Here is a 24,817-nt window from a genome sequence, read left to right on the forward strand (position 1 = left end):
AGGACACTTACCACTCCTGTGCACACTCGTTAATTATCGATCTGCTGTGTAAAAAGCAGTTACTTTAAATTCTTAAAATTATCTTCTACTTCTGCATACTTGAAAGCATAGATATCTACGCTAAATTTGAGTTTTTTTACACGATCGAGTTTTAACTGGAACCAAAATAACCGACTTCGAGAAAATTAACATTTTAATCCAATTTGTATTTCGATGCAATTACACGCGCATTATTTATTTCCATCGCTTTAATTGCAATCATATTGTGTGTAAAATATAGATTTTTCTCAATTTGTTATGGTAAATAAATTTTGTCCATTTTCTGAATGGAAAAGCGGGTTGAAATTGTAATAATCACAGATCAATTTATTCCAAGAATAAGAGTCGTAACAGTCGCGCTGCGAAATCTAATCGATATGTGATAATCCTCGATTCGAGGGAGTACGTTTCAATTACTGGCTTGTATCGGGACATATTATAGGAGGAATTAACAGTATGTGCCCTACATAACTATCCCGAATGTATATAAGAAACGCAAACAACATTTATCAATCGCTCTTCAAAGGTAAATTTCGTGCATCCCATACGATACATCGTGCTGCGCGCCCGCTTATTGATCGACACATAATCTACAAATCCATCCATCATAGTCCGCTCGTTGATAGATCCATTGTCCGCTACGCGTGACACTGATAGTACAGACCTATTAGCCTTGGAACTTTTAATATAGATATTTTCATTTTCACCCACGGAAATTTTGTAAGAACCAGTCGATTCAGACGACTTAGAAGCGATGCTCTTACTTTTGTGTTTGTTCTGGCTTTTAGAATACATCGATAATACTTTTTTATTGTTTAAGAAAGATTCCTGGAAGAAAGGAATCGATCGGTTCGATTCAATTATCATCCAAATAAATTCAGTTCATCAAGTTTATTACCGGGTAGTGGATAATTGCTCGTGATTGATTATAACACTCGTGTTCTTTCGGATCGTCGGATTCCAATAACGCTAGTAGACGTAACGTAGCGCTAATTGCATCGCATCGGATTAAGAAAATTAATCAAACCTCTCTACTCTCCGTCCTTCCTCTCTCTCTCTCTCTCTCTCTCTCTCCACCACGCTGGATAATTACATCGCGAACCGCTAATTGCCGCGTCGAAAAATGGAATAAGTTTCGCGAGTATTGGGAGTGGCGATTAATCTGGGGCGATCAGTCAACGTCGAAACCGGCGGAGGAGGGACTTATCTTTCCGGGCAACGATATCCTTTCCTCCTCTATTAATCACGTTTATCGTCTTTTTCGCGCTCCTTTCGATCCCACGCGAATGAAACATCGGCCGTTCAATAACGCGGAGGATCCTCGAAAGAAAAAAAAAAAAAAAAAGATATCGTTGAAACGGGCATAATTGATAGCCTGTCGCGCGTTGCATACATTAACTTTATACCCGTCGCAGCTTATCACGTCGCGTTTATGTCACGTTAGGAACAATTATCGCTGGTAATAACGAATACGCGCCAGCCAGTGATCGGGTTATTTATTAACTCGCATGAACCGAAGTGGAAAGGATCTCGATCTTACTTTCCTCTGTCGTGATCCTGTGCTTTCTCTACTTATGAAGAATCTAACTGTATAGTGAAGCAAATAGAAATTGACGATTGAAAATTATCGTATTTAAAAACAATTCCATCAATGATGAAATAAATATGATTGTATTGTTTATGTATTTGAGAAGTAATCTTTTTTTTCCTTTGGATAGATGTTTCTTGATCTTTTTCTCAGTCGTGATCCTGTACTTTCTTTACTTATAAGGAATCGAATTGTATTGAAATAAATTGACGATTTTTTCATCACCGATGAAATAAATATGATGGTATTGTTTATGAATTTGAGACTCTTTGAGAAGTAATCTTTCTTTTTCTTTTTGATGGATGATCTTCTTGATCTTTTTCTCAGTCGTGATCCTGTACTTTCTTTACTTATAAGGAATCGAATTGTATTGAAATAAATTGACGATTTTTTCATCGCTGATGAAATAAATATATATTTTGTTTATGAATTTTGGGAGGCCCTTTGAGAAGTAACATTTCTTTTTCTGTTGAAGTATTATGGGTATTTATGGGGGATATTGGATCGAAGATCGGCTTGGAAGATCGACCTTTTGTTATTAAGATGTGTTACGGGGTCCGGATATTAAGGCGGATAAGCGATAGCTTAAGATTTTTATCAGGCTGAAAGATTTATTACTCGAGAGAGACCGCTCTAAAATTTAAGGTTAAGTCGCGTGTGTTATGTACTTGTTCTATACGTATCCCACGATTATTCCTTCACGATTCTTTTGCATATCGAGATTTATTAACGTTTCTCCTAAGTCAGAATTTATTGCAAAGTATAGAGAAATAAACTGAAAAATAATAATAAGTTAGATATCGTCGGTCTAATAGATTAACTTCTTCGTTTATCAGAGATTTTATTAATTATTTTTCGCGTGAATACATTTTCCATACAACGAGTGCAATTTATTCAGAGAATTAAGTATTTAAATTGTATACCGTCCCTAATTTTTCCATCATTGAATAACATAAAATTCGAAAATCGTCCAAAAACAATTACCAAACCCTGCATCGGCTAATAACGCGAGAGGAGAGAGGAAATCGAGGATTCGTTCCTTCCTCCAGCCCCAGTTTCGTATTTTCTCGTGGTGGCCGTATGCCAAGAACGCGTCCACGCTTGTTCGTCATCTACGCAGAACCGTTCGAATTTTAACGATGCTGCTCGTTCGCTGCCAGCGAACGATTAGATAAGGAGACAAATCGAGAATATCCGTCAGTGATTGGTCAACGCGGTATAATTCGTGGCGACGTTATCGTTCTTCCTAGATCACTACTCTCTCCGCGCAACAAACCTGCCTGGATGCGACTTGGATTTATCGACGTGGTGGAAATTGTGCTTCTCTTGTGCTTCTCCTTTGAACTTGCCAAGAAGGGATTCTGCGGGGGTGGAAGTTGAACGAAAAAACGGAGCGGTAAATTATCGTTGAATGGAAAGTGTGATACTTTTATGGGGGAATTATTATCGTGAAAGAGGTTTCCTTTTTTTTCTCTCAGACTCTGAGAAGAGTCTGAGAATGGAGAAGGAAAAAAAGAAAAAAAAGCAGTTCTTCAGTTTCATTCGTATTCGGAAGTGGCTTTCATCGCGAGCGAAATAGCCACCGTTAAATTAATATTATCCGTTGAATGGAAAGTGATATTTCTATGAGGAAATTATTATAGGTGGGAGATATAAATCTTTTTTTTTTTTTTTTCTTTTTTTTTTTTTAACAAAGGAGTTTTAGAATAGCCGCGAATAATAGAAGAATTAAGTGAAAAGAGATTGAGATTAGTATTCAGGGGAGTAAATTTCCGTGAAGGGAAAGGGGGCGGAGTTTACTACGAGCTCAAACGAAATGCCAACTGCTAAATTAATATTGTTTTGAATGGAAAGTCACGCATCCATGGTGTGAAATTGGAAGAAGCAAAAAGGAAAAAGATATAAAAAATGAATAAGTTTGGAAAATTTCGTATGAAAGGTTTTTGCAAAGAATCGGATGAGATAAATTGGATATTAATACTGCATATAGTTGATAAACGAACTTTTTACCTTTTATAATAATCGTACGTGTAAATTTCGTTCTGCGACGAGTCTCGGTGTTTTCAATTTTTTTTTTTTTTTATCGAATTAATCTCGAGCATGATTCGGATCTAATTGTTATCCAATTTTCGAAGAAAATTGCAATTATTCGGGAGGGAAAATTTCGAGCATTCCCCCTGCATTTAAATGTTTTAAAATCCGTTATAAATCCTTTGAAATATAAGCGCTCTCTCGCTTCCACGTCTAAGTAGTTGCAGCACGTGCGGTTCAGACAGGTGCGCTTGGGAAATCCAGTTAAACGTTAAATTACTTTTGGAGTTTATCGTTGATTTACGCAGCCGGTTGCGTCCGAAAGAGTAAGAAGAAAAACAACCCTTGCCTTTTTGATTAATGTAACGAGGCTAACAACCCTTTCCCCCCTCCCCCTTCCCGTCGTTCTTCTCTATTATTAAACAACAACAGCCCGTTTCTGAAAGCAAAGAAGGGCGAAAGAGAATTTTTAGTTTTACCTCTTGCAAAAAAAAAAAAAAGAAAGAAAGAAAAAGAAAAAACGAAAAAACCATGTCCTTTCTTTTTCTGTTTTCTACAATTTTTCCCTTTTCCCCTTTTCTTTTTTGAAACGAGTCTCGCGTTATGAAGCACCGAAATGGTGTCAGCAACGTGCGTAACAATACGTCTGTGCGATGGCTGGCCCAGATTAACGTGGACGAAAGAAATTCTTGGTAACGTTGGATATCGTGAGTTATGAAATTTCTCTCTCTCTCTCTCTCTCTCTTGAGTACACACGAGCGATGGATTTATATATATTTAGCACTTTCGTACAGACGATATAATTTACAACACGGTGTGCACACGAGCTGAATGATGAAAGAAATTGTTTCTTCGCGACGATTCTTGTAATGAAATGGTATTATTACGGTAAAATGAATTTTATTAAATATTTGAATATATTATTTTATTGTTAGATCATGCAAATATTGTGTTATGATAGAAAGCAAGTGAATTTCTTTCAAATTAACAACTCTATTTTTGGTGACCTAGTTACCAATATTTCAAAAAATCGTTTCGACGGTATAAACAGTTAAAAAGAATCAATTGTAAGAATCCTTTTAAGAATTAAACGTATTCTGCATACTTGTTGGATTAGTAAGAATTATTAGAAGAATTTATGGAGAACAGTTTGAGCAAGAAGTGAAAGAAGTCCGTATTAAAATTCTATTCTACTTCCACCCTACACACCCTACAACTCTTCTTCCCTACCCCGAAATCGGAAAGAACTTGGAAGAAGCCAAAAATAAACTGGCCGTTAAGGGAGTCCCTGCACCACTTTACCCTCTCTTCCTATCGATCGCTCCGTTTCCTGCCATTTTATTATTTGACCGATGGTCGAGAATTCGTGGAGTCATCCCTAACAACAAGACAACAACACGGAAATTACAATCTCTCTGATTACCGATATAAATTTGCCGAATCTTCGCTTCATTCAAAAAAATTCGCAATAATCAAGTGATAATTTCAATTACTCGATGCATTGTGCAACGACTGTTTATACGAATTGGAAATCTCATCACGCATAGGATAAATAAAATTTACCTTGGCGTCCCGGCTCTTCATTTCCTGCCTCCTCGGCACGGTGTTCTCTCCATCGGCGTAGACCAGGTTCCTGATCAGCCCGTTGAACCTCGGCTCGAAGATGACGCTCGGCAGCGCGAGCAGGGTGAGCTTGCTGTTGTACCAGCTGGGCATCCCGCCCACGTAAACGTCAGAATTGCCGGCCAGCTTGCCGAACTCGAACTCCTTGCCACGTGACGTGGAGACCGCGCTCACCCCGTCCACGGTCAACGTGGTGTTCTCCGTGCACCTGGTGATCTGCACCTTGTGCCAGTGGCCGTCGCCCAGATCGTGGCCGACGGTCACGATCTGCGCGCCGCCCCCGAGATTGTATCTCAATCTGAGCGCGCTCTCGACCAGCTTCGCCTCGAAGAAGTCGTAGGTGCCTCCGTCGTCGGTGTACAGCAACAGGCCGTTCCCCTGCTCGGTCTTGAACTCGAACTCGAGCGTGCCGTTCAGCCCGGCGTTCCATTTCCTGAACTGGGCGTAACTCGTTGCCGAGCCCTCGAGCACGAACGACATGGCCACCTGGCTCAACAGTACAAGCACCAGGAACAGCGCGCCCGCCTTTCTCCCCGAACAACCCATCGTTTTCCCCTCACTTGTTCTCGCTTACTCTGCTAGATCATTCGAGATTGTTCGAGCGCACCCTCGATCCTTCCTTCCTCTTCTCCTCGTCGCGTCACATGCTAGAACGTTTGGGTGCAAGGACGGTCAGATCGGATCTCGGCATTCGATTCGATCGCGAGCGGTCGCGAGATTGGAAGTGGCAGCCAGCCACCACGTTGCACCGGCTGTGATCGCACGTGAGCGCGCACGCGCCTCGCGCTGCGTGGGTGGCGGAAAGAGAGAGTGACCGTGCACACACGTCTGTCAGGGATCTTTTCCTCGATTCTTGTCGTGGTCGTCGTCGTCCTCGTCGTCGTCGTCGTCGTCGTCGTCGCGTCGTGACGTGCTCGTTCGTTCCGTCCGTCGCGTCGTGTCTCGCGGGGATTCGAGAGAATCCAAAAAAGGTGGAAATTTTTAGAAAGTGGGAGTTTAATCGAGAAAAATTTAATTCGAGAGAGAAATTAATAACTATATAGACGCGTTAAAATTTGGCAGAATATAATCGATGATATGCTTTCCGATTATTTATTTTCATTCGATCGAACACGTAATCACCTTTAACCACTTAACCGATTCTTTTAACCGCGTGCACACGTTCGTGTCACACACTTCGATCCGGCTCGAGTATCACTTCACAATCACGTTAAATACACCAATCTTTCCCAGCACAGGATCTCTGCACTAGATTAACCTCGACGAATTCACTTTTCCAACAATCGATGGATCGATGAAATCGACCGAGTGCAACGACGGCTGCTTTCTCGTCGAGATCATCTTCTTCTCGTATATGTCTACGTGTATGCCGAAAGTATGGACGATTGTATCCTCCACGTCGAACGAAGCGAGAACCAGTGAGAACGATATTTCAATTCGATCGAGATCCCGTTCTCTCCCTCCTTCAAAATCGAGCGCCACTTCGGAAATTCGACGATTAACGCGCGGCTTTGTTATTCTATCGTCGCTTCGCATCAATACACTCTAGGCAGCGACCTAACCTAAGGCGCCTCGCACCACGTCGGTGACACACTTTCCCCGTCTCTTCAAACCACTTCTCAACCTCCACTTGGTCGATTCCTGGCCCCACCGCTTCCTCCTCGCTCAGAGGTTTCTCTCGAAACAGAGAGAGAGAAATTATATTTTATATTTCCCTCGAAGGAAGAGGGAAATTCGTCACCTTCGAAAACGAATCATTCGAACCATTCCCCGAAACGTAATGCCACCACGACCTCGACCCCCTTTTTCTCCTCTCTCTCTCTCTCTCTCTCTCTCTCTCCTCTCTCTCTCTCTCTCCTTTCTTTCCAATACACACGACCACTTTCACCTACGCACGTCGCCTACTCGCCATTCGCAAACCCGTCGAATCATTCACACGCTTCGATCACGCGCAGGACCGTTTCTCGTGCGCCTCGCTCCGTAAAATAAAAAGCACAACCGATCATCCACCACTATTATCCACCACTATTCGCTTCTTACAAATATACTATATCCCGTTCGATTTCCAGTGTGAGCTTACTCCACGTCGTCGTCCATCCAGCGTACGTTTATTTCGCGATCGATCCGGCTCTCGTGGCTCGGCGTACGCCCCATTTTTCTCATCCGACCCGAGCGGTGAGCTCAGCCGCGCACCACCACTGTGCACCACCACTGGTGGTGGCCACGACGGTAGACCCGCGAGGGCGACGTGGTGCGTCGTTCGATGCGTCGTTTGTGTCGTGCGTTTCGCAAGAGCGTGGCACGAGTGGAGGATCAACCCTCTCGACGGCTCCCGGCTTGATACTGGCCTGGCGGAGAGGAGAACGCTCGGTCGAGACGGTCGGTCGGTTGGCCGACGACGTTGGTGCGACGCCCCCGGCACCACGCCGACGCCTCGCGCCGTTTCCCCGCGCAGGCGCCCCGCCTCGAAAGGGGGACGAAGAGGGGCGATGCCCGAGGGCGGAGGTTGGACGAGGAAGCCTGCTCGAAGGGACGAGAGGGAGGGAGAGGGTGGTATAGGCGATGTATGGGAACGAGATTGCTCGCGGAAAAACGACGAGGGGGAGAGAATGGTCGGGTTGGAAAAATTGCCGGATGGAACGATCGAGAAGCGCTTCTCTTCGGTCAATGACTGCCTGGCCGGACACATGACTTTCTTTGTTTGGCCGGGGGTTACGGGGGATGAACGCGATGACGATGGATTTATTGGTGTTTCGCGCGTTGGCACGTGCTCAGGACAAGAGAGAGGGTTCGTTGCTCCGAGTTGATTGATCCGCGAGATTCGAGGGAGAACGTTTGTGAATTTTCTTTCGAATTTCTTTTCTTTTTCTTTTTTCTATCGAAAGGAGGATTTTTATATCGATAAAGGATTTTATAGCGTAAAGCTAAATTGATAGAAGTAGGTAATTTTACAAAGAATCAAATATGAATGAATTCGGTGATAAGGCTAATTAAAATCGAATCGTGCTTGAAGAAGAAGAGGAGGAGGAAGGAATTGAATGCTGAAAGAGGAAGGGATATCAAATTTTGCGACGAAGCGTGAAATGGCATTGTCTCTGGAAGAAATTCAACGTTTCAAATTTGTGTCCACAAACCAATGCGTTATTTGTACATTTTCGTCCGGATGTGTGTATCTACATGAATAAAATGGAACGTTCAGAAATTCGTCATAATAAATTGAAGCCCGAAAATGTAATAGAAATCCAGATACGATTTCGTTAATTAATTACAATTGAGCGATTGTTATATATAATTCATGCCGAATGTTTGACGTATATAATTTCTAATTATAAAATATAACTAAATGAATTTCTTTCCATTTCATCGAATTATTATTATATTCTTGAATATTTCAAGCGCGATTTTCAATCCTTTTCAAGACACTCGCGTTTGTAAATCACTTCGCGATAAATTATAATTTTCCTTTTACCAATCTCATCAAAGATCTCTCGCGCAAGAATGAAAAGCATCAAAGCCAATCGATCGATGAGCCCGTATATCGACACCAATCCTTCGATCGATTCGCGCAACATCGAAATAAACAAGGACGAAATTCCTCGGTGAAACCGAGCGAGCCACAATAATTCGAGTTCTGAAACGAGGTGGAAAAACGGTCGATGGGGAGGAAACGTGATGGAAGAGAGCCAGACCGACCGAGTGTCCGAATAAGGGTGGTTAGACAGGGGAGGGAAAAGCCGCAGAGGCGCCCGTACAAAGGTGGTTCGAGGAAGGATGGTAGGTGTCTGGCGGAAGGTGGAAACCGAGGTCCACCACCACCACCACCGGCAACGGAGGGCGGCGATGCTGAGAAAGCATGGCACACAAGCCCGTGAAAGGCAGCGATCCGCGAGAACGATACAACACGAACGGGCAAGATGGCCAACGTCGTTCTTTCCGTCGTTCTTCTTACCCTCTCCCCTCCTTCCCTTCTCTCTTTTATGGCCGAGGAGTGGATCCACCCTGAAAAGAAGATCGAGAGGGGAATATTTGCCGAGATATCGTTATCGTTGTCGTCGGGGATCGAGTGTCAATTAGAGGAATCCGGCGTTAATTAAGCGCTGTGACGGTGATGGGGGGTTGGTGGATTCAGCGGGTGGTTTTTCGACCGTGGAACAAAGGAAGTTTGACAATCGTTATCCGGGGCAAGGTGAAATTTATAGGATAATTTCGTGCCGAGGATTCCCCGTGGAAAATGTGTTCGTGGAGGAAAAGAGAATTTAAAGAATTTGGGTTTCAATTTTTCAATTCAAGGAAAATTAGATATTTCAAGATATTCAAAATCTATTCTATATCTACGTTTTCAAATTAATTTTCATTTATTGTGAGATTCTCTCTTCACCAGTTTTCAACCATCTTCAATGGACCATCACCAATTTTAACAGGCTTTAACGAACTCTAACCGATTCCTTGCCTACGTTGCACTTTCGATCCGTGCATTATTACGCCATCTCTTATTAGATAAAAAGTATATCACAGAAAGATGACTCTTGTCAATTTCCTTCTATATTATTACTAATCAGAGACTCTAATATTATTTCGAATTTACTTTCTATAAAATTTCTATAAGAATCTGTGGACATCATTCTTGCACGCGACTTATATTTAATTGTAAAAAAGATTTTTCCATTCTTCGACCTGTACCGCGCCAAAAAGAAAGTTTCACCTCCTACTAATTACTATGGACCATTAGCAACTCTCGCGTGATACTTTCACTTATTCCACTCTCCTCTAAACAATCATCGTACCCGCCCAACTTCCGAAAAGTCTACTCTTTCTTGAAAACTTTCATCGTTGCGTGGTAAAACAGAGCGCCTCGGTGTTCTCGTATAATTTCCATCCTCGCCTCGCGGGGACCGCTGCGGATCGTTTCGAAGACGATTTAAATATTAATGGAATGTCGGTATTCCCTGCAAACCGGATTGTCAAGCAGCGAAAACTTATGAAATGAAAATTTCTGCACGAAAGTTTTCTTCTTTCCCCCGAAAATGATTCCTTCAATCATTTATTAACCGACACTACTCCCCGATTCCTCACTTATTTATTACATTGAAACGAATAAAGTATTCTTAAATTATGAACTGTGTCACTGCCTCGTAACAAGAAACAGAGTTTTAATCTTTTATATCTATCAATCAGATCTGTCTTTAATATTTATAATTATAATTTTTTTTTTATACATATATATATATATATCTTTTATTTTGGCCTCCAGAATTCTAATCTTCCAAAGGTATCGAATGCATTAACAGGTTCGATGTAACGTCTTATCGATATAAATTTTTTGTTATAAAAATTCAGGGATCGGAGATATCGAAAACTCGATCCACATATCGTTTGCTCAGTCGTCCAAAGAAAGTTCGTTCTCGATCTACGAGCATAGTTTCCTATATTTTCCCGAAAATATATACATGACGGTAGAATTATTTGCAGCTCGTGCGACCAATCCTCGCGTACAACCGGATAGGAATTTCGCCCTGAAGACCGAATTTCGTTATCTAAATGGCTTTTGGAGAGAGAGACATTGTTTCCAAATTAAAATGTTGTTTACGTTACATTATTGCCACGACTCGCCATTAATTGTGAGAAATTAGGTGGATTTATAATATTGTCTTCGTGGATAAAAGATATTAGTAAGATATGACTCGTTGATTTAACCTGATATTTTAAAGATTAATTGTCTCTTGAGTATATATATATATATATATATATGTTCTCTCTGTTGAAATATACGTCTGTGTGAAATTTAAAGAAACTGAATATAAATTAATCCTCTTTTAAGAATTGTATTTTATCTCTCGTTTGATCGTGCAAAGTAATTTTAAATATTTCATTATCGAGAAAAAGATGGCGATTTTCAGATGATGCGTATATCATAGCTTCTTTTCCTCGTGTCATAAAACATACACATTGCAAATAAAAGACAAATATTGAAATGTCCTTTTGTTAATTTTCAATCAAAGGAAAACTCAAAATTCAGAAATAATTTATAATCAAAAAAGTATAATAAAATGTAACACGACAAAAAATTATTTAAACGTCATCGAGGTGCTGTTGCTGGAGGTAAAAATCAAGGGACAGCTTTGTTTTTCGTGAAACGTTAAAACCGTCCCCCACGAATGCATAATACCCGTAAGAAAATAACGTTATACGAGGAGATGAAACGGGGAGAGAAAGTAATCCCTTAAGGGGGTGAGACTTGACAAAAGAGGACGTAAAGAGAAAGGGCAGACGCGGCCAAATAGCAAAGAGTGACAGGGTGAAACGAGTGCTATTCAATCTTGCTGAATGAATCCACACTTTCCACATTCGTCTCTGATTTACATTCGAACGATCGAGGAGATCGGGAAATAAGTAAAATAAGTACAGCTGAAATGTTTGCTTTCAGAAGAGGAAAAAATAAACATAAACAAAAGAATCAAGAATGGAAAATTTTTACTTTACTCTACTAAATTGTCTTTTTCTATTCAAATTAAATATATCATCCATGAAACACTTGTCCTTCTTTAAATCGAATTAAATTCAAGATCGTCGAGAGTGGTGTGAGATAAAATTTTAATTTAATTTATAATTTAATCGCAATCTTGACTGAACGATAAAAAGAATCCCAAAAGAAATCTTCTTTCAAAATTGAATTGAAAAAGTATAATTTCCAATATTTTCCTCAGGATACATTTCATGATTAACATGATATGAAAATAGATATGAAATATAATTTCAATCTTCGTATCCTTTCAGATTGATAAAACAATCTAAAAAAAGAAAAAGTTTGAAAAAAAGCTTGTATCAATATTATCGAATTCACTTTAAGAGTTAATTTCACCTCGATGACTTTATCGAGGTTATACAATTCTATCGAAGGAGAAGTTACGGCCACGGTTGTAATTAAAAATTTAAAAAATGATGGTTCCACGGGGGTGGGGGAGGAAAATTAATTAACTGGAAGGAGGAAATGGCGGTATCGATGCTCGTGACTTTTCACGGGCACTGTGCAATAATTATAAAGTCCACGGGGCCTTACGTTGGCGTGTAATTAACCTACAACAGACGACGCCATTTACTCGAAATGGAAGAAATTTAAATACCAATAACCGACCCCGGTGGGTGTCTTAGCGAGGGAGCAGAGTGGCGAGCGCCACTTCAGAATCCTGGAGCAATCTAACGAGGGAACCAGATGCTATGGAAAGCTTTATCAACTCGTTCTGCGAATATATCGTGTTCGAAAGTGGATACTTTATTTCCTTTATACACGTGCATCGAAGAGAATGATATATATACGAGGGATCTCGATTGCGAGGAATTGAAAAATAATTGACTTGTTTGGCGCGAATAATGCGCGTGAGAAACATTGTTTTATCTTTCGATGATTCGTTTATCGAATTACGTGCGGCACAAATGTTCTTTAAAAGGTGTCCTGCTTTTAATTTTTCAACATTCGATTCTTTTATATTTTATACATTTGATTCGTTGATCGATTCAAAGGAAGAGAGAAAAGGAAAATAATATCGTCAAAAGAATATCGATTTGTATTATGTATGTATATGTATTGTATATGTTTTATTTATAATGAATAAGATGTAAGAAGATACGAAGTTGTTGAAGAAGATTGTAATTTGTAATACGATATATCTGCCATGATCTGTTGCATTTGATCTTCTCCCAGATATTTCTCTTCATCTCCGCTACACTTCGATTCGAAATTCAGTTGATTACAAGGATCTTTTTTAAGTTATTCTATCTTTTACTTAATTCTTATAAATTGAACGCGCGTGTTTCAAATACCTATTGTTATTACATCGTATTTATAGAAAAAAACAATATTAATTTTATAAAATAATTTTTTAAATATATTCTAAAATTCATCGAAATTTCGAAAGTTTGAATATTTCGATTTTTATTTTATTTCGCTGTTGGGGAAATTTTATAATAATCAATCTAAAAATCTATAATAACTTTAAATCATCACGTACAAAGTATTGATCTAAAAAAAAAATAAAAAAAAAGATCCGAATACTGTTTATTAACTGATTGATTTTTCTCTTTTCATTTAAAACAACGGGAAACTGAATATTCAGATATAATATATATATATATACGCGGTGCTCCAACGATTGAAATGTAAAGCATCACGTTTGAAAGCTCGTCAATTTCTTTCTTTGATATTTTTAAATGAATAGAAACGACAATTGAGAGAAACAGAAGTACGCACCTATAAAATATCGAGGTCGAGGTGAAACGGACAGTTAAAACTGATACCACTGTGCCTGCAAAATCGTGCATGCATTTAATATAAATTTCACGTTTCAAGAGGAAATTATACCCTCCACGTTTAACCGGTATCGGACGATAAATTATTCCAAGTATAAAGAATTAGCAGGTGGGAGTAATTATTTCGTCGAAGAATTTTATCATTGTGTTAAATGTATAAATGTGTATATATATATATCGTGGATGTTGAAATAGTAATTAAAATTGAAAATACTAACCCCCGATACGAGAATAATTTAATATGTTGTTGCTTTATAGATTGTAATTTATTTGTAATAATCATGAAACATTGAGATTTATTATGCGATTAATAATAGTGCAACAACTTGAAGTTTTGTGTGTATATACAAGAGATTAAATCATTTTTGAATTTAATTAAATATCAAATATAATGATCAATTCGATGATCATTTTTAAATTATATCTTTGGGATTGAGAATATATATCTTTAAGACAAAATCTATCAGAATAATATGAAAAAACCAATATATATATATAACTAATTAATACATTAATTAATTAACACCAAGTCACACACTTTCACATAATTTATGGAACAAGATAATACCTGTTTACAAAATATAATAAATCATCGTTTAATAATGACTCTCTGTGCAATAAGCACAATAATAATATATATATATTTCTAAATCCACGATCGAATGTTCGATCCAATGGCGGAACACTTGTATAGGGTCTGACCCATGAGCCACTCGTACCACTCGAGAACGACCTCGCAGACAAAAGAACGTTCCTTCGAACGTTCGGCAAACGCCAAAAGCGTTATTAAAGACGCGATATATCTATCGTGAGCCGATTGTCCCGAAAGGAGGAGAACGGAAACGGACGAATCTCCCATTAAATCCAATTACTTGTCTCCAAAACCTTCTTTGATCCTTGCGCCTCCCTACATCCTTCCTTCCTTCTTAATTTTCTGAGAGATCGCGTGCAATTTAAAGGAACGGAAACGCGCGATATAACGTGGCGGGGCGTTCGAATATCGAGAAATAAATGGAGGCGGAACGGCGCGATGATCAAGCCGCGCGATGCAGATGAGAAGGGACGCGAGTGGTGGAGACACGCTGAGGAGGGGGGAGGAAGCGGAAAATAGTTCCTGTCGAAGCCACGTGACAGGGGCGCATATCATTGGCTCAATCCTTTCAATTTCTCATTTCCTCCGAGGATCGTGAGAGGAATCGATAACACGATTCGACTGTTCGTTTGTGCACGCGAAAATATTGTTGTTTGCAACGATGCGATACTTGCGCGTGGTGACATCTTGCGACGAGATCTCTAAATTAAAAATAATTTATAGAAATTAAAGGAATTGAAAGGTCGAGTATAATTAAAAAAAATTCAAAGTAATGTAAATCTAGAATACGAGTATTAATTTATCAATCGTGAACGCGTAATGTAGTATTTAACAGTTCGTTGTAAATATCTGTTGTTTCTTAATTCTGTGAAAATTTTAAAAAAAAATTTTTTTTTTTTTTTTTTGCGGCGTGAAATATCGAATTTCACGATTCATCTTTGCTCAAGATTACTCGTCGTTACTTCGATGCAAATGAGCCGCAAGTTTGATTTAATTAATAACGATGACGTGGTAGGTAATATGCATCGCGGTCGCGGGGGCTTGTTGTGGTTAGTCCGTCGATTTGAATTAATTCTGTTAATGGCTGCTCGTAGATAGTGTTACGAATCGTTCGATATTGGTTTTCATCGAGTAAACAGCATTTTTTCTTTTTTTCTTTTTTTTTTAGAAGATTTTTAAAAATAACTCTTCTGAAAATAACAATGTAATTACCGTACAAGAGAAACTTTTCATATCTTTAAAACTTAACGATTATTATTCGAAATAATATTCGAATACTAAGCGGTAATTTGTTTCATCTGTAACTTATTTGTCGATTCTTTATTATTAATTAAAACGACACAAAAATTTATAGACTGATTATAAAAATTAAATGCTACAAAAATAGATGTAAATGCGTTTTGAACGTATCCTACTCATATTAATTCCATACTTATCTCGACAAAAGAAATTACGAAACTTATCAAAAACTTATACAACTTGGCACACGTTTATACTATACGGAAAATGAGAAATGAGAATTTCGCATAGGTCATTCCACAATTCGAAATTCAATAATTGCGGATGGACGGAGAATTCGTAGAATACGTAGAAATTCGTGGGGGGAGATGGGGGTAGGGGGTGAAGGATCGATTTTATTAGTTTTCGATGGTGGCATCCGAGGAGGAGGAGGGAGGGAGGGGGAGAAGAAGAAACGAGCAGGGCCATAATAATATTGTGCTCGATCCTGGAAATGCGGCCTAAGGAATTCCGCGGTCTGTCGAACTGCGAAATGAGCCGAGACACTTCATCCCACTTTCGAACGAACGAAAAATCTCCTAGTTTTATCAATGAAAATATTCGCAATTTCTGTTCATCTGCAAAAATTGATACCGCCTCCCATTTCTCGACAATATTCCTCTTTCTCGTTCGGCCATCGATCGATCGGCCAGTTTTGATCGGCTTCCCCTTATTTTCCATTCAATTCGTATCGACGATTTCCAGAAATGTTCAAGTGTATATCAATCGAAGTTTCCAATTCTTCGAATTTTTGGAAATACGGTATTTAATGTTTGGTGCAATGCATTATTTTTTTAATCAGATACTAATTAGTAGATTGGGTATGATTTCTAATTGATTTCAGAAAAATTGTAACAATTCTGCGATCTTTGTAAAATTTACTTTTATCATTCTAGCTCTCGAATGTTATCGCTTTATATTCCGTTAATAAGTGATAAATTTCATTAGCATTAGTTTGTTTTCGATCTATTCTTTTTAGATTTAGATTTTTCTTATACTCTTGATAATTATTCACCAGATAAAAATCAACGTGTACGATGAAATATCAAAATTTAAATGGAGAAAAAAAAAAAGATACAATCGTGAATAATCGTAACTCGTTTATAATAAAGTGCAATATTATTTTTTCCCATTTTCATTCGGGAAGGAATCATTATCGAGAATCGAGTTGTTGAACGAGAATTATATCCAGGTTTCATTTTATTATATCCTCTTCGCATTAGGATAATAATTGCACGACGGTATAATAATATGTCTTCTTGTAATATAAACTAGAATTCTTTTTATAATTTTATTGGCATTGCAATTACTACGAAATCTTCACACGCTCGACCGACATTTAACTAATTTTTAATCACTTAATTTAACTTAATTAACAAAAATCTTTTCATCCTCCCAAATAACAATCGTCCACAGATAAAAAAAGAAAGAAAAGTCCCCTCCCCCCACTTGACACAAATTTACCCGAGGTTAGTTGAAACAGCATCTCGGAAAGAAACCCAAATCCCTCCCAAACTTTTAATTCAATCTCGCCTTTAATCAATCTTAATTCGTAGGTCGGATCGAATCTGAACGCGACAAGGAGGGGGTGCTGGTTGAGAGCTCGGCCAGAAAATTTCCATTCCTCCTCCTCGCCCTTTTTCTTGCCGCCGTATTCTTATTCCGCGCGATAACGAGTCGGTCGGCCACGAGGCCACGACTTTTCCCCTCGAATCTCGACCCAGTTTTCCGGTTTCACAAAGGGCCGACACAGAATATATCCCTCGTTTAATTTCAGCCCACGAGACGCTCGTGTGTGTGTGCGAACACGAGCACCCTACAGGAAACCGGAAGGATCGAATCGATGAAAGTTTATGGAGGCAGGGTGTATAAACGACCGCCATCGCCACCCCCTCGAATCGAGCCGTGGCCACGGTCCAGGATCTGCCCCTATCTTTCGTTTCTTGCCCCGCTTTCTCCGAACAATGGAGTTTGAGTCCGGTGAGTACGTGATTTGATGATAAACAAGTACAGATACATTTTGGAAGATGAGGGAGGAAGACGATTATTTATATTTTTTTTTTGTATTTTTAATTGTTTTTCTCGTTGAACGACGAGATTTAATCTTTGTATCGCGATACGTAAAAATTATCTATAATATCGTGTGAATGCCGATGATTTAAAATTTAGAAACAAAATCCTGTTATCACCGCTCGCTCAGCTTTTTCAACTCTTATTTTTACAACTCTTGTTCGCCACGGGTTTGAATTTAAAAAAAAAAAAAAAAAAAAAAAAAGAAGAACACGCCGAAGGATAGGAAGAGATTACGAATGGAAAAAGGGACGAGGGCAGGTGGTGGAAAGGGCGAAAAAATGTTGCATTTAGCGTGGAAGAATCGGCGAAAAACGTGCTCGTGGAGGTGATGCGAAAGGCAATTCGGCACATTCACGCGAGGATCCATCGCTGGTTAAGTGTGGTAATATCGGTAGTAGGTTGTTAAGCCCGGTCCACACGCGAAACCCGATCGTCAATCCGATCCTACGTAATTCAATTGAAACTGCGGCTCGATCGAACTCGATCGAAGTTGCCTGGTTGTCCATTAAAAAAGAGAGAGAGAGAGAGAGAGAGAAGAGCAGCCGTTGGAAGGGAAAATGGAGCGCAGTGATCTCGACTGTTTATCAGACGAGTGATGGCGGCGACGATGATGATTTATTTTCTTCGATTTTGTTCGAGGAATGGAAAAAATTAATTATGGTAGAAATGTGAAATATTTTTCTTGTATTCGAGATTTTCAGGACGGCTGTGCATAAATTAATCGAACGAGTAGTATTTAAGAAGATACGTATATTTTAAGAAATTTATGAATTCTTCTAGATCAAGACAGAAATTTGGATAATAATGATGAGACAGTAACAAGTTTTGAGAAATATAAAAAGATGGTTATTGAACTAATAACATAATTTTATTTTTGCATAATATGAACTATTATGAATATTGGAACTACAGTCTCTAAATTTTTTTTCTTTTTTAATATACCCTTGATATCTAAATAACGAATGAACAAATTATTATATAAATTTCAAGTATCTTATATCAAAAATTCTTTCTACAAAAATCGAAAAATTAATCAGAAGAAATTATAAATTCCATTCCATAATAAACATTCGAAAAAAACTTATCGTTACTCGAATTTATAAGTTTCAAAGATAGTCTCGAGTGTCTCATCCTACCTAATCATCGATCTTCCAACTTCGAAAACGATAAGAACCATTTACCAAGAGATGCAAAGAAGATGAAATCGCACGAAATCCACGTAAAGTATATTATTCCCGAACATTATTTAAACGTCGCAACATTATCATCCTAGAATACTCGAGTCGAATCCGAAATATACGTCCCCCTTGTTCACGATAAATTTCTCAAATCCCTCCTCTTCAAGACCTCCCCCTTCCTCTGTATGTACACCCTCCTCTGCCCCTCTCCTCCTCGAGCAACTCGGCCAATTGCCTTTTTTTTTTTTTACGAAGATAAATCCCTTGGACCCTTCGTTTAAAATCCTATCGAATCTCCCTTTTCCCCTCCTCTTCCCCCCAGATCGTCGTCGAGAATTCGTCGAAGCGTCGAGACAACATCGAGGGGCGGGGGGGGAGAGAGAGAGGATTATCTGCGTTTTGAATATTTCAATCGGATAAATAATTCGAGTCTGTGCCTCGAGTCCGTAGCTCGAGCTTACGAAACTTCGTAACTCGGTTGGAACGATCAGAGGCGGATCAGACGATTTGAATCGGTGAGGGACGGATGGAAAAAGACGCGGGGAGGGAGGGGGAGGAGAATGTAAAATTTATCTCACGGGTGGAAAGTTCGTCGCGTATACTGAAATATCTGATCCATTTAAGTTTGCGAAAACGATCGTGAAAACTGGGTGACGCGAGAGATTCTTTGGCCTCGTCAACCACGAGTTTTCGAGAGTCGCACGGAATATTCGAATCGATCACGACCTCGACGCGTGCCCCTCGATCTTATTATATAAAATTTCTCTTCTTATCTCGAAGTGAGTGGCTTTTGTTTTTCTTTTTGGAAGAGGAAGGTTTATTCGAAGGCCAAAAAAAAACTTTCGAAACTATGGTGTTGCAAAAAAAGCGAGAACGATGATTTTGAAACGAATGAACAGTGCGAAAAATGTTCACGATCGAAGCAGTTTTCGTTACTTCGTGTTGATTCTGATTCCATTTTTTATGAAAATAATCAACGATCTTTGTCCTTGGCAATATCCAATGCTTGAATAAATCATTTGCTATTTTCCTACGATGTCACGATTTATCTATAATCTTGGTTAAAAGCAATTTTTCTCGCTGAAAAAGATGTCCAAATATAGTCCTTTAACGGGAGTGACGTGAAATTATCACGAAAGATTCGAGTTGGTCTCCGAACATTTCCTTTGAACTTCGATCTATACATATGTGTGTGCATACAGACGTTGGAGACGTGACCACGAGCATCGGAACTTGCGAAAGTATCTCCTTTAATAGACGTCGGCCACGATGAACTTTTGATATATGTAAATGGGATGAGTAATGGGCAGAGTGAATATGTCGGATGACAGATCGAAGTTTGCTCGCATCGATTTTAACGATTTATGACCGGCTATTATCCTAAGAAATTGTCTTACGTAATTCCTTCGAACGATCGCCGTAATCGTGAAATCATACGTAAGCTTTTTTTTTTAAATTTAGATCGAAGAAGATAATCTTAAATTCTTATTGAAAGATTTTTTTAATATCAATTTTTCAATATTTCCTCCGACGTTATTTCGTCTGTTAAGAATACCATTAATAATTCGCATTTAATTAACTAATAAAAAAAAAAAAAAACCACAGAAAATAAGATAAGTTGAAAAGAGCTAAAATTTCAAAGAGCAGCATAATATACACGCATTATACGTTGGCACACAAAGATAAGTACACGCGCATATGGGTGACCAGTTTTAAAGCGAAACAGAGTATTGCAACCATTGAACGTATAATCCGCAATATTCAGCGTGTACCATCACCAGAAACAGTGACCATTCACATGCATCCATGGACGGTCTCGTGACTGCTGTGTAGATTGTTAATATTTAATACAGCTGGTGGGACATAATACGGGGCACATATTTACTTTTGAAGAGCTTTGAGGGTAGTTTTAGTCCTACTTCTCGTAGATTTACGACGCGTTGTTATGAGCAAACATTTTGCCAGATCGTTTGAATACGTTATTATTAATGGGCTTCTCTTGGATGAGAATATTATAAAAATGAATAGATTGAAACGTGCGTAAACTGGAATATCGAAATCGAAACCTCTTTTATAAATGTTTCGAAAATTATAGTAGTACGTATGTAATTACGTAGAACTATAATCGAAACTTGGGTGATTTGGAAAATCGAAATTGTTGAGTGTAACTTGCCCATTTTGTAACTATTAACACCTAAAATCGCTTAATGAATACAATTAACGTAATTTGAAATTCAATATATATATATAATTCACGCATTGAGCAACGGTTCGAGTAATCTACCAAACCAATTCCACCGCCCTCTACAACTCAAAATTCAAAAATCAAAATGGATAATGGAGAAGAATCGAACTCAAAAACAGCAATACTTAAAAAGAAAAGAAAAAGAGAGATCGCACTTTCGAGCCAGAGGCCGTAAGACACGGCGATTATCCACGTTCCAGGAATTTCCCTGCACCTTTCTTGGTCAAACTGGATTGCGGAAATTGGATTAACGAAGCGGTTAGCCGCACACCGGCTCGTCTGATTATTTCCAATGACAAATGACCCGCAGAGGCTTGGCTGTGTGTGGAGTGGAAATGCAGGTGGGCACATTTGCCACTGATAGCCACATACCATCCCTCGATTCTAAGGCACCTGCGGATAAAGACGATATTATACTCTGTATGTGTGTGTGCATTTCGTTTTAAACCGCAACCCCCTATTGCAGATGCTTTGTGAGCGAGTGCGAAACTGGAACAATATTTCCTAGATAAATTTTAGGGGTCCCGAAGCGGCGAAAGAAAATAGTTGGGCTATTGAAACTTGGCTTGGCATGTTTGAAACAGCACTAGTTGGAAGGTTGATTCAACGAATTTGTGCTACGGTTCAGAAATATTCCGCAAAATGTAATTTAATTTAATTGTGAAATCAGTGATGGAAATGATAATTATATTTCTTGTTGTTATGATGTGGAGAGATAATTGGTAGAGTAGTTGTTACAAAGTGAATGATTGAAAAGAAATTGGTGATCGAATCTTTCCCAAGATTTCCAACAAAAAAAAAAAAAAAAGAGAGAAACGTAAGAAGCCACTTTGCATAAGAATTATTCTGTAAATTAAAACGTTATATCCCTAAAGGAAAATGAAATATATATCGTTGGAAGCTGCAGTATAATATAAATCGCAGGAGATTTTGCACTGCTTAATCAGACATTCTCTTGCGTTGCTCTGTAGAATAATTTTATATTCCTAATTGTTGAAAGAAAGTAACACGTGCAGTACCAGTTCCATTAAAATTTCACTCTAACGTTAATTCGATATTTTACAAAAATTGAACGTTGTTTAAAATAATTCGAAATTATTTTGAAAATTCAAGTGTTATTTTAAATTACGATTATAATTAAATTACGTACAAAATATCTTTCCAACAGGATTAATAACTACAATGATGGATAATAATTTAATAATTTAACGTGTGATGATCTAATTAACAATTTATCCCGTGAATTCGTAATAATTATCAAACTGCGATTATTTTATTAATACATTTGTGTGTATAAGTTTATGAAACTGTATCGTTAAACGTCATCACGGTAACGAAACTAAAAATTATCCCACAAGTTTCCTCTTCTTCTATCAGTTAAAAACGCAAACGTGCCGATTTGTCTTCACCGACGAATTAAATAGAAAGAGAGGGAGAGACAAGTGTTGGTTCGAGATAAATGGCGCATGAGTGGAGACACGCCGTGTAAAGAAAACACCAGCACGGCTATTTCTTCCTCGATGTTTACCCCGCACCGTGAATATATCGCGTAGGAACGTGAATTTATCTAGTGGAATAATACCGGTCGTTCCTCGGATGGCTGGAGTCACGACACTGGCTCCACCTAGTTCTTAGCCTTCGTGTCGCTTTGGTAATTCGGCGATGCATTGGTCGTGGCAAAACCTGGAAAGATCTTGCATTTCTTCGCGTCGTTCGTCCAGCCAATTTTTATCCTATCAAACACTGTTCCTCATCCTAGATTGCTTTCCATCGTCTTCGATATTTCAGGTCTTGTCTTAACACAAATTATTCTCATTCATGATTACACAAATTCTAAGATGGTTGGTAAGTGTCTCTTCCTTTCTTCTGTTGCTGTGCTCCATGAACTCGATTCATACTTTTCCAGCACTTCGAGCATAAAGTAAGCATAAACTTCAAGAAATTTTCACTGTTTCCTTTGTAATATCGGGGATGAGATTAAAGTTGATTCGATTATTACGATTACTGGAAAACGAGGAAAATTTTATCTAGATGTATATATATATATTACATATAAATCATAAGATGAAAGATGGGTTTATTTTTTGCTTGTAATCTCTAATATTTAATCGCGATTTCCATTAATCCGTTTGCAATAATAATTAATTAAAGTTAATAATTAAATGTACAAGTCTGTTATGTATTTATAATCTCATTTCTAGCGTTTATACATTCATTTTAGTAGCGAATTATCAAAGATATATTTATACCGGCGACGGGTCTGGCAAAAGCGAAACGTTTGAAAAATTGAAGTGCTCGAACGCATTTGGCGGCCGTTGACTAAAATCGACACTTGGCCGTACCCAATGCATTTGGCTATCGTTTACCGAGAATCGACGATTAAACGAAAGAGGTTAAAGGTCGTTGTCCATTTAACACATATTCTCCTCGAGCATATATATATAAAAATTGTAAAGTTTGATCAGCTTTGATCTCGAAAAAATAATATACGAACAAAACTGTTCATTTCACGGGTATAAACAGGCGATATATTTATAAATTGTGAGGGAATCGAGGCGAAACGAGGATCAAAATTTGTTGAGAACGGCCTCGTAAAACGGTTAATTAGCGGGGAGGAATTGGCCACGTTGAAAAATAAATAGCTCGCGATCCGCGAATGGAATGGATAAAACAATAATGGAAGATAAATTTAACGGGGGAATCTGGGGTGGCGAGCCGTTGTGTGCGCCGAAGATTTGGTGAAACACACGGGGGAAGCGAATAATAACTAGAATTTCTCGAATAATAACCAGATTTCGTAGACTTTGAACGAACCTACGCCACAATTATTCCACGTGCGAGCACCCTCATCGATCTTCGTCTCGGGACAACAATGGCACGGAATCGGACAAATAGAATGCAAGAACAAATGTGTAAAGCATGGTGGGAGAATATCATGCTGGAAATATAAGCAGAAGTGTTATGCTAACAGTGTCCCGTGGTAGTTTATTTTTTTTATATATCTAAATACATAGTCATTCTTGCCTGTAATCGAGGAATTAAAGACTTTTTTCTACTCATTTTTTATCGTGAAACGATTTGTTTGGGAAATTTATAAACTTATTACTAGATTAGTGATTAATTTCATCAATTCAGAAAATACGTATTCAATTTCCATTTTTAAATGGGTATTATATTTGACGAATAAGTGGGATTCAGTCATTTATTAACTGTATCTGAATATTTCTATTTAATTGCTGCATCCAACTCGAGGCAATATACGTTATTATATCATAGAAGTTTATTATAAATAATCCTTTTTCATTCAGGTCAAATACTTACTAAAATTCATTATGAACGTATAGTATGCAATAAATGTTGCAAACTTTTTGAACGGTGCAATAAATCCTTGCATGATTATTTATATATATATCCATCTGTAGAGCTCAAATTATTTTTAGCTAATACTTAGAAAAGTTAACTTTTCATCGATTTCAACGATTGTATTGTGTAATAAGAACATCATATTAAGTGACTTTTTTCTATACATATGACAGTCGATTTTAATTTTCCAATTATGAGGAAAAATATTCTACACATTTTGTATTATTATTATTATTAATACTTTTAACGGAATATTTCAAAATCATAAAAATTGGTAAGGAAATGGTTCTTTAAGAAATTATTTTTGAATGGAATTGTCATTTGTGAAATGTTCAAAACAGTTATTATATTTTTTCAAAATTTCTATTCATTTTTTTTTTTTTCAAAAAAATTAATAATACACGTATATACACGTGTAACGATTATTGATATGTACAGTTTTTTTTACAATGTAATATAATATTCAAAAAGAAATATATATATATATATATATATTATATCAT

General features: G+C 38.1%; 1 protein-coding gene across 1 annotated transcript in view; it reads right to left on the minus strand.

Annotated features, from left to right (window-relative positions):
* Positions 1–5,906, minus strand: part of Nrx-1 (neurexin 1) — a 400,360-nt gene extending 394,454 nt beyond the window's left edge. The window contains exon 1 of the mRNA XM_031915441.2: positions 5,222–5,906. Within this exon, the coding sequence (XP_031771301.1) occupies positions 5,222–5,827 (606 nt within the window). The 5' untranslated portion in view covers positions 5,828–5,906. The remainder of the gene's footprint in view (positions 1–5,221) is intronic.
* Positions 5,907–24,817: the final 18,911 nt, after the last annotated feature.

The sequence above is a fragment of the Apis florea genome, unplaced genomic scaffold (genome assembly GCF_048593485.1).
Source record: "Apis florea isolate Af1SG1 unplaced genomic scaffold, ASM4859348v1 contig_3798_pilon, whole genome shotgun sequence".
In the NCBI taxonomy this organism is placed as follows: Eukaryota; Metazoa; Arthropoda; class Insecta; order Hymenoptera; family Apidae; genus Apis; species Apis florea.